General features: G+C 40.3%; 1 protein-coding gene across 1 annotated transcript; it reads right to left on the reverse strand.

The window, feature by feature from the left end:
• Positions 1-1,743: 1,743 nt before the first annotated feature.
• On the reverse strand, positions 1,744-5,366 carry LOC311054386 (G2/mitotic-specific cyclin-B2-like; the record flags this gene model as incomplete). The annotated part of the gene is made up of 9 exons (XM_084070309.1): positions 1,744-1,839; positions 2,339-2,449; positions 2,599-2,739; positions 3,272-3,517; positions 3,620-3,778; positions 4,026-4,226; positions 4,342-4,656; positions 4,834-4,944; positions 5,301-5,366. 9 exons carry the CDS (start codon positions 5,364-5,366, stop codon positions 1,744-1,746), a joined length of 1,446 nt encoding a protein of 481 aa, XP_083926435.1.
• Positions 5,367-11,230: the final 5,864 nt, after the last annotated feature.

The raw sequence follows: 11,230 nt of genomic DNA on the forward strand, positions 1-11,230 counted from the left end.
CAAGTGTCAAAATTGATGATTTCTGTTCAGGATTTGTTGAAGGAATGTTTAGGAGATATGAAAAAATATAGAGGCATGATCTACTGATGATGATGTCACCTCTGATTATTCAAAAGAAAACACTCTTTCCGATCGTTAAGTGAGATTTGAAGAATAGGAATTGGATACAAATATTAAGCTTTTAACTAACATCAACATGTACAGTTACAGTAGCACTGATTTCTGTACTGTTTGTTAGGATAATAGTGCAGCAATAGTTCTTGTAACACCAAGGAGGTGTATTTTGGACACTAGGTGGCAGTGTACTACCACTACACATAGGTTTGCCCAGATAAGAAAATGTTTACATTTAGGAATGGGTTTGGTGTTGCAAAGGCAAATATAAAGGAACTGTATTGATTCCAAGACACTGAATGCGGTCATTAAGACAGTGAACACCTAAATTCCCTTGAGGAGCAGTCTGGTGTCTTGCCTTCAAACTTTGCACTAAAACCAATGGGGTTTCTTGCAGATTATGGCAGATATATTCTATACCACTGATTCTTAAACCTTTTTCCATTTCAAGGACCTCCAGTTTGATATGCATTAGGCCACAGACCCCCATTGATACAATGTGTTATCTCTGGGACCCCAGTCTGAACTTTCCATTTATGCATTTGGTAAGGGTTCATTTATTGGACCCCTGGTGGGCTCAGAACCCAACGTTGAGAACCAGTGTAGCCTACTACTATACAGTACGGTGGTGTATATAGACAGTATACCACATATTCGGTTCCCCACTGCTGTCTATTCCACAGCTTTTCACACTTTTTATGGCCAACACCAACAGACAAGTCAAAATCTCAAGGCACACCTGTATTCATAGCGAAAATAGCCGATCTACAAGCTCAGTATGGCACAATATGAGCTTGTTTTTTGTCTGGGAAAAAATATATAGCTTAGAGCATATAAAGAAATGCCTTAATAAGGACACCAGGTTTAAAGTGGTGAAAATATTCTTAGTGAGTATATCATATCATTTGCCTCTGTATTGGTAAATGGGTGTGCACAAAATACTATATACCCAAAAGAAATGGTATAGTTGTATATTATACTGTATATTTGAAATAATGCGTGTCTGTCACACAATCCCAAGGCACACCAAGAGGAACCACTTGTCTATTCAATTAATTTCTTAAACAAATGAAAAAGTACATAGTAAACCAGGTGGAGGTTTCATGGGCGTGAGAATTACACCTAGTGCCATAACTTTCTTTTAATTCAACATAATAAACATTACCATACTACTGAAAGGAGATTAGAACTCCAATTCAAGAGTCAGACCAACAATTCTCATGGTTCAAACTGATAATTTATTATGATATTTACATAATTCATAGATATTTACATGGATATATACAAACATATTTACACACTTTCTTGGTCTTCTCACACACACACACACACACACACACACACACACACACACACACACACACACACACACACACTATTCCCTGGCTCCTAAACATACTGTACATACATACACAACAGTCAACAGAATTACTGAATAGTATGTTAGTGTCAAAGACTGTTAGCTGAATTCTTCACTCTGCGATTTGGGTCTGGCACCGCTCCATAGAGAATCCATTTCCTGTTCCAGAAGACGTGGGGCACCAACAACTTGGGAAACAAACCGTCCTCATGGAAGCACCAGACTCATATCCACGCAGTGATATGAGTCTAGCTACGCCAGGCTAGAATTCAGGGGGGAGCAGCCAGGCTCTTTACTATGGAGGACTGCTGCTCAGAGAGTTCAGTGACATTCAGCTTGATCTCGGAAAACTTTGTCTTGACAGCCTAGTGGAGAGGGAAAACTAGCATTAGTATTAATCTATTTAAACATCCCCATCTCACTTCATTATATTATACTACATTATACTAACCCTAATGGAGAGGGAACATTTATATTAGTACTTCACTATTCATCTATGCAAACATCCCTATTATTCCTTTATTATAGTATACTCCATTATACTATACTACAACTTACAATTAAGCCAGGTAAACACACTGTACAACACATCACATGCAGAGAGACAGTGTAGTGTCTTAGCAATTTGGGAGCATAGGAAAACTAAGAACCTAGCATCAGTCTAAAAACGTAAATAATCTGTACATTGAAACTATAGGACGCCAGATAAACACATGAACCTAGCATCTGTCTAAATAACATGCTAACCTACATTTATCCTAACGCCAACCCTAGTGGAGAGGGAATCTTAGCATTAGTATTCATCTATTCAAACATCCACATCTTACTCCATCAACTTCCAAATGCCTTTGTTTGCCAACTCACCTGGAACTTTGTTTTCCCCTCATTGACAGCAACGACATTCTTTGCCATGTGCTGCATTATGGGCTTCAGGTGAGCCTCGTCATACCTGGTGTAGTGCTGCTCTGTAGGAGTCTGCAACACATGAAAAACAATCGTTAGGATCATCATATGTGGTGCAATACTGCTCTGTAGGAAGAAAAAAAACTAGAATCAAAGACAAAATGTCAAGCTAGTCATCTGTACTAATAAGCCAACATATACATTGATTCTATTGAACTCACCCATGGCAGGCCACCCTGCAGCAGCTGAGAGAGGCACAGTGAAGCAGCAGCAATCTCAGAGGGCCGGTAGTGAACCATGTCGTAGTCAAGGAGTGTCAACTCCATGAGATACATGGCCAGCATGTGTCTCTCCACAGTACACTAGAATAAACAAACAACACTATTAAAACGTCTGCTTGCATATACAATTCAAAATACTCTGCTACACATTTGACCAGTCATCACCTATGTTCATTTAGACTATGTTCACACCGTCAGCCCAAATCTGATAATTGTCCTAACCACTTACCAGATTGGAAATCAGAGTTGTTTTATCAAGTCTGAACTGCATAAAACCTCATGGAAATCTAATCAGATTTGAACCACATTCCTAGGTGGATTGAAATATCATTCAAATATGTTTTCTAAATGTTTGTTTCAGTCTGAACACTGACACTGCAAACGACCTTGGAGCTTGTGGGAAATAGACGATCCACAAGCTTACATGTCAAACTGTGACATGTAGATCTGCTATTTTCTACACAAATCCAAACTAACCACTTGCAAATAACAGTGTTGACAGTCAGTCCTAAAGATCAGATTTTGCCTGCAGTCTGGACAAAGCCTTGGTGCAGAGGGTCAAGTCTGATCACTACACCTTGTATGTTAGTGAACCATGTGAACAGTGACTCACGTTTGCAGCCTTGGATGCTCTCTTGAGGAAGTGCAAGGGCAGCGGGAACCCCAACTCATAGTTGAGGTACCTCAGCATTACACGCTCCATCTGTTTAATCTGAGTGGTTGTGAAGGCGTTGTCTGTGATGTCAGCAAAGTCCTGGATCCCTGGGGCACCGATTTGTCTCATCTCCTCGTACTTTGAGGCCACCAGCATGGCAGTGACACCAACAAGCTGGAGCTTCTTTGGTGAAACTGACCGAACCTGTAATACATCACAACAGCTCATTAAAAAAGGAAAAGGAAAAGAAAAGAAAGAAAGACAAGAGAAGATCAAATGGTAAAATAATTTGTAAGTTGCCCTTACTTGCAGAAAACGATCCAAGATGGCAACTGTGAGATAGAGTGTCTCCTGCCGCAGCTGGAAACTGCAATGAACCTGGATCAGCCAGTCGATTAGCTTAGCTCGATACTGTGCCGTTATGTCGTAGCCCTTCAAGAACCCGGGTCGCACAGCCTGCTTTACCTGTACAAACAAAAGACTTCATTACATCGCTGCAAGACACCAGGTCACATCTAAGCCTGTCACAATTATTACATAATCGCATGATTGCAATTATTTTGCATTATCGCCATAATATCTTTCATGTTCAAAAATAGTGTAAATAGGTCTACAAGCTCACAATGCATCATCGTCAAGTAAAAATTGACGATTGTATCACAACCCTAGTCACATCATGTAGTAAAGAAAACACGCCTCTGGCATCACATACCTCTAGATCCATTAGATGTGCATATATGTCTTTGACATATTCAGAACATAGGAGGGACATCTGTGAGTCTCCTGCGTCAATGTCCTCTACTGTGAGGAGCGGGTCAGGGAAGGCCTCCTTCATGGAAACATCTGCAGCTTGTTCTGGGCCAGTGGAGGGAGACACTTGAGGAGGTACCTGAACTCTGGCAACTCCAGTCCTCTGAGAAGGATAAAAGAATAAAAAAATACATTCAAAACACATTCTTCTTTGAAGTTAAACTGTAGGTAATTTGTTTCTTGTACATATGCTACAGTGCAGACTAGCAAAAACTTACTCGGGATTCCAGGATGGACGCTCTCCACACCTTCCTGTCCCCCATCAGGAGCTCTGCAGTGCTGCTAGCTCTGCTGTTACGTTGCAGTGTGTCTACATAGGTGGTGCGCCTCTCTCCCCTCCTAGCTGTGCCTTGTGTCAGTTTGTTGGCCATCAGTTTCACGTGCCTGCCACAATGCCCAGCCACTCTCGGGAGGCCTCTGCAGAGGTCCACATTTCTGATGTGGTCCACGTTCACCCATGGTACATCAGGGATCCTCTGTAGGATTCTTGTGTAGACACCATGCAGGGCCTTGTCCTGTTGTACTGTCTTGAACTGAGAGTGTACAAAGGGAACCTTACATTAGAGGTATATACATGTAAACAACGTAATTGTTTAAATTAACAGTCCGTTTAAATTAACAAAAGGATTTCAGTGTAGGGATCTGAAAAAAAGTATCAAATTGGGGACTGTGAAATTGTAAAGGTTGAGAATCAGGGGTTTAAATATTACCTTGGTAGCCTTGTTGGCAAAGTTGGAAAGGTCTCCAAGAGCAGCTCTCTTTGGAGCACCGTTGGTCTTCCCCATGTATGCAGGGTTCTGCACGTTCATCCACTGTTGAAACTGTAACATTCAAAAACAGAAACAAAAACCGTTACAAAAAGAACAATGTTAAAAATGCACTTGAGGTTTAAAAGATTCACCAAAGACCAATGCACAACCACAACTGGATCAAATACAACATAAATGAAGCCACATATTAACACCCAAAAGACTCAACCTCAATTCATGTCGCTTGCCGACCAGAACAGACACTAAAAACAACGTGTTTAGTTAAAAAGCAACGTTCAAACTGTATTACGTTTAGAAGGTTCATAACACACTTCACCAACGTTCACAACATTCAAAATTCACTCAACAACCAACTGTGTAAAAGCCGTTGAACCAGCAAACATCACCAAACAGCAACCAAAACAGACATTCAAGCTGACAAAGCGTCCGTTATAAGCTTGGAAGATCAGTTCGGCGAGCGACACCAATACCATAACGTCAACGTTTAGCCTAACGGGAGAATAACAAGCTTAACTCTAGTTATTTTTCACAATTATTTTACTCACCATAACGCTGAACTCCACCGAAGACACGATCAAACCGTTCAATTCTGAATTTAGTTAAAAAGCAACGATCAAACTATACTTTACGTTTAGATGGTTCAAAAGAATCAAAACACACTTCACCAACGTTCACAACATTCAAAATTCTCTCTCAACAACCAACGTTTTAAAGCCGTTGAACCAGCAAACATAACCAAACAGCAACCAAAACAGCACAAACACAACCAAATAAAGTTAAATAAGCCAGAAACACCACAAAACGAAAGACTGAAACTCAATGCACGTCGCTTGTCGACCAGCAGAGAACAGATCTTCAAGCTGACAAAGCGTCGGTTAAGATCGGTTCGGCGAGCGACACCAACACCATAACGTTAACGTTTAGTCTAACGAGAGAATAACAAGCTTAACTCTAGTTATTTTTCATAATTACTGTACTCACCATAATGCAAAACTCCACCGACGATACGATAAAACCGTGAAAGAAACTGTCAATAAATGTGATGTCTGTAGTCTTCAGGTATCTACCGCATGCAGTAGTGACTAGTGAGTCAGATGTCGTCCGTTGAAGCATCAAACACTGACTAAATCTCTCTCTCAGCGGCTAACTACCTCAACGCCCACAGACCGCACGTGACTCCTCTGATTGGCCGGCTGCCCGCCGAATGCGCGCCGCTCATTGGTTGAAGGGATGCACGTTGCGTCATTTGAAGGTGCGTGCGTTTGCGTGTGGGAAAATAGCCGATCTACAAGCTCACAAAGCACCATGTCAGAGTCATGTCGTGAGCTTGTAGATCAGCAACTTTCCCGCACACAGCGAAACCGTGGCATGTTAGAGGTTATAACTTTATTTAACAATGTTATACGCACAATACAGTAGGTTTAAACTTCAAAAATAAAATACAAACAAGAATGTATGTTGTATTAAATATACCTATATTAGGCTATTGTATTTGCGTATAAACGAGTTTTTGACAACTTTATGATTAAAAAAGTTATAATTAAAAACATAAATCATATAATGATAGCTGCGGCCTCAACTCTCGCGGGGGACACGTTTCACATCTCGCGAGGTTTGGTTTATAAACAAAGTCACCACGCTGTTCCCTGACTCAAAGACACACCCACAGCAAGCAGCCTACCTACACTAACTTTAGTGTCTTTAGGCAAGTTTGTGGACTCGTGATTTTTTGTGGAGACAACATTTTACATCTTTTTCCTTTCGAGAATAAAGAGTTGTGGAAGTTATGGTTGATCGCTACAGACACCCTACGCTCCACGCCATTACAGACGCAAGGCAAGCGTACCAAACTTATGTGTGCAGTGGTCATTTTCTGAAGACAGACTACAAGTATCTTCCAAAGAGACGACTGTTGAAAAGTACAGCCGTACCGTTAGTTTTTCCAGACAGAGAGCATGTTACTTCTGGATCAACAGCTTCTCAGGTAAGATATGCTAACATGTAGCCCTGAAACATGACAGTCATGACGAAACTTCAACCTGGTTTTTGTTCTTTCTCCGTTTACGGCCCGTACATCTACATAAACGTTCAGATTTCAAATATAAAGTGCTTACCCCATGGCCATGAATGTTTCAATTCACTTCGGGTGGGTATAAGTACCCGTATCTTCCGTATTGTTCAATAAGAAACATGTTAATCCGATCGGTGGCCATTTTCTCATAGAGTTATAATGTATCAGAGTGCAATACACCTTTCAACCGATAGGGTCGCGCAGTTGAACGCATATGAAAAGAATGGCCACCGATTGGACTCAAATGCTTTTTATTGAACAATACGGAAGATGCAAGTACTTTTGAGGGCCCGAGTAGAATTGTAACATCCGTGGCCATGAGGTAAGCACTTTATATTTGAAATCTGAACGTTTATGTAGATGTACGGGCCGTAAATGGAGAACGTGCAAACACCAGGTTGAAGTTCAGCCATGACGCTGTCGTGTGATCCATGGCTAGCAAACATGCTAATAGTAGCATATCGTTTGTAGTAAATAAATTAACCGTAGTTCCAGTTGACATTTGTCACTATATTGTACTCAGATATATGATCTTTGTTCATTTGAGCTGGTTCAAGGAGTAGGACCAAGGCTAAAGTTAAATAAGGGGTGGATGTGTATGTTTGGAAAGCATCCCATTCAAAAACAGAATTTTGTATAGTATATCATGTGGAACCCACTGCATTACAGTACAGTTTGTTAACCTACCCTCTGTTCATTCATAGCAGGACGTTGCCAGTCCACAGTCCACCACCTCCACAGGACTGTTGGATTTGTGTCTTTTATGTACTTTTGTCTAGCTAACTTCATATACTTGGCTAGATTTGTAAACTGGTTCCTTTTTGATGGACTGATTAAATATTTTATTAAGCAAAAATGTAAACAGCACAATTACATTTATAATACTTTGTCTAAAAGATCTGTCCAAAAAAGTCCTTGCTGTCTTGTTTCCATTGGGGTCCTCGGTGTTCAATTCATAGGCATTTATAGTAGCAACCAAACAGTTCTAACACAAAAATACAGAAGAAATAACACTATATGTACAAACAAAACAAAACAATGCAGAGAAAAAAAATAACCTGAGGAACATGCTAGAAGAAGATATTTTGAAAAGCAGATAGCTAGCTAGATCAGTGGTTTTCAACCATTCTCACACCAAGGACCCCCAAATTGACACATATTAGCCCACGGACCCCCTATTCAAAAGATATGCCAGGGACTCAACCATTTTCATTTCTTGGGGGTCCCAATCAACACTGTATCATCATCATTAGTGTTTATTTAACGGGTCCATTTGGTTCCATTTGTACACTCTCAGAGTTACAGACATATAAGGGTCAATTTGGTTCCGAACTATTCATTTGGTTGGGGACCCCCTGGAACCTCCTCAAGGACCACTGGTGGTCCCCGGACCACTGGTTGAAAACCACTGAGCTAGATAATATGTTTGGGTGGGGGAAGCCAAAGGAGCCTATAGCCTGATAAGTTGAATACTAGTTGTTTTTCTGTTTGTGTCTTTTTCACAGCAGGCATAAATTACTGAGGAAAATCCTGAACCGCAAACACTTTTCAGCATATACAGTCATTCTTCATCCATAGTGTTTCATACTGATTCATAGTTGAATGTGTCTTATAGTGTGATTGTGTATTACTAGAGGTGCGGGTCGCTACGCGACCCTTCCGTCTAGTCGCTGGCGCGAGGCTCTCGTGAAGTGGGCTGTAGATGTTTTGGACACGCAAACCAAAAGCGAGAGCAACAGTGTTTCCAGACGCAAACTGAGAGACGGACACATTTCACCCGTTCATCTATCTATGTATTCACACAGGCTCTTGCAGGAGCAGAATGTGCGGCACAGATTGATGAAGCAGCACGCTCAGATTATTATAGCTATTATAGCTAGCCAAGACAAATTTCTCCCTCGAGAGACAAAATAAAATGAACCTTGAGCCTTGAACCTTGAATTTTCACTCCAGTGGTGGTTCTCGTTTTCATATTGAGGACTACTATACAGTATATCTGACTGCAAACCCTCATCTGAAAACATTTTTTTGCCAGGGACCTCATACAATATTTGTGTTAAAAAAATATTCCTTCTTTGTCAAATGTTTTCAAGATATTTTTGAAAAAGGCCGTCCTACAAGCTCACAACGTGTTGTGAGCTTGTTCATCTGCTATTTTCAAACAGCCAACCATATAGAGTTAAAGTGGTTAAACAGATTTTTATATATTAAACAATTTCACCACCCTGGAACACCCTCAAAGACCCCTGGGGGTCCCCAGACCCCACTTTGAGAACCACTGTAATACAGTACAGTTTGTCCTAATATATAACCCATCCTCTGTTTATTTCAGGAAATCCCTGGTTCTACATCATGTTCCTACTTTGGCCTCGATTATGAGTCCTGCAGAAAAAGACATTCCTTCATCAATGGCGCGTCCATGTCAATCCATATCTGGGACATACTATGGTGTCAGCAAAGCTCACCAAGAGAAGGTATTTTTTAATTATATGCTGGCAATATAGATGCACTCCATTTTATTTTAAATGTCTCTTTTATTGAAGAGACTCACCGCAACCTTTTGCAGAGGTAAGTGTTGACCCGTTTAGTTTGACAAAGAAATTACAATGAATGCACTGTAATGTATTCACTATAACGTTACATGGACATGTTCATTAGCACGTTAAGGCAAAATTACACTTTGGTAAAGGTTTGTGTAGGTGCCTCTTGTGAGGATTATGTAACTCCAAATATTGATGACATCTTCAGTAGTTGCTCTGTTGATTAAAACATGAAAATATTCTCCCCTTCGACTTAATTTCATGGTGAAACAGGTCTCAAAGTCAGTCTTCTAGAACAAATGCAAAGTGGATTCTGATAAGTAACATTACGAAACCCGTTTTGTTTTTCACCATTCGAAGTTGCATCATGGCAAGGTAACTTAACCAAACCTCTGCCAAAATGTAATCTTGCTTTAACACTATGGGCCTGGATACAATCTAGTATTAATGTGCCTATTAACATGTCAGCATAACATTGTAGACAATTAGCTGATGTAATTAGATTGTTATCAAGAGTGACGAGTAATCAAAGTTAATCTGAGATAAATATTTAAATAATGGTTAACAATATTCCGTTTCATTTCCAGGTCGATTTCCAGGTGAAATCCTCCACCCAACAGACAGACTACCTGGACCTCTTTAAAGATGAGGGTTATGGCTCTCTGGAAAGACCCAACCGCAGAGAACCCATCCAGCCAGGAAGGATCCTACCCCCCCAAAGTCTGTGCCCATCTCCTTTCAATGAACTGCAAAGACAGTCTGAAGATACTGTATATAGCACAAGAACCGATGTCAGTCATCACATTTGGGCATATCGACACACAAATTATTTATTTTGAGTCGACAAGTGGTGCTTTGGAGGCGGTTTGTTCAAAACCAGATCACTGGTATGACTCTGAACTTTACTTTCCTTAACCATGTTTGGCTTAAGTGAGTTTGAGGCCATTTGAGGCCATTGATTAAAGATCAATTACACTTGGGTGGAGTGTGGGTTGTGTATTTAACCTCTTATGTAGAACACAGATGAAAACTAAACAAGGTAAGACATGGTGGAGGAAATAAACATTTTAAGGAGTGCCAGTAAATAATGGAGAGATATGGTCTATTTAACCCCATAAAACAACATCTTAAACCGAATATATTTAAGAACATAACTTCTAATGGCAGCTCAGGCGTTCAGTTTGGCATTTTTATTATTTTATATATTTGACACATTTGGCACCTAAATAGAAACGCATGCACACATTTTAGCAAATTGCCTGAGACGGAAGGAAAGAGACACTAGACAGACGCACAGGAAGGCAAGACACACTTTTCTACAATTAAGTCATAAGTCTACAATCATCACAAGTCACAACTAAGAGATGTCCTTCAGGTTCCAGTGGAGTGGAGATTGAAGCTGTTTGCAGAACAACATGGACAAAGTTTCCATGACCTGGAACAGGACTCAATAGTCAAGTTGTCCTACACCTACAATCTACATTTTGTAATCACATACATTAGGTAGCAAGGTTATTACGAGTCGATAGATTTAACAGTGACAATAATGTTTTGTTTGCAAGTGTTGCTTTGGAGGCTCTTTGTTCAAAACCAGATCGCTGATATGACTCTGAACCATGTTTGGCTTGAGTGAGTTTGTCTGAACTTTTACAAACAATAACTTAACATGTCAAAGAGGAGATCCGAGCACTCAAAAAAGTGGAGAGGATATGGAGTTAAAATGCCA

The sequence above is a fragment of the Gymnoscopelus microlampas genome (assembly GCF_963454915.1).
Source record: "Gymnoscopelus microlampas genome assembly, chromosome: 2".
Lineage (NCBI taxonomy): Eukaryota > Metazoa > Chordata > Actinopteri > Myctophiformes > Myctophidae > Gymnoscopelus > Gymnoscopelus microlampas.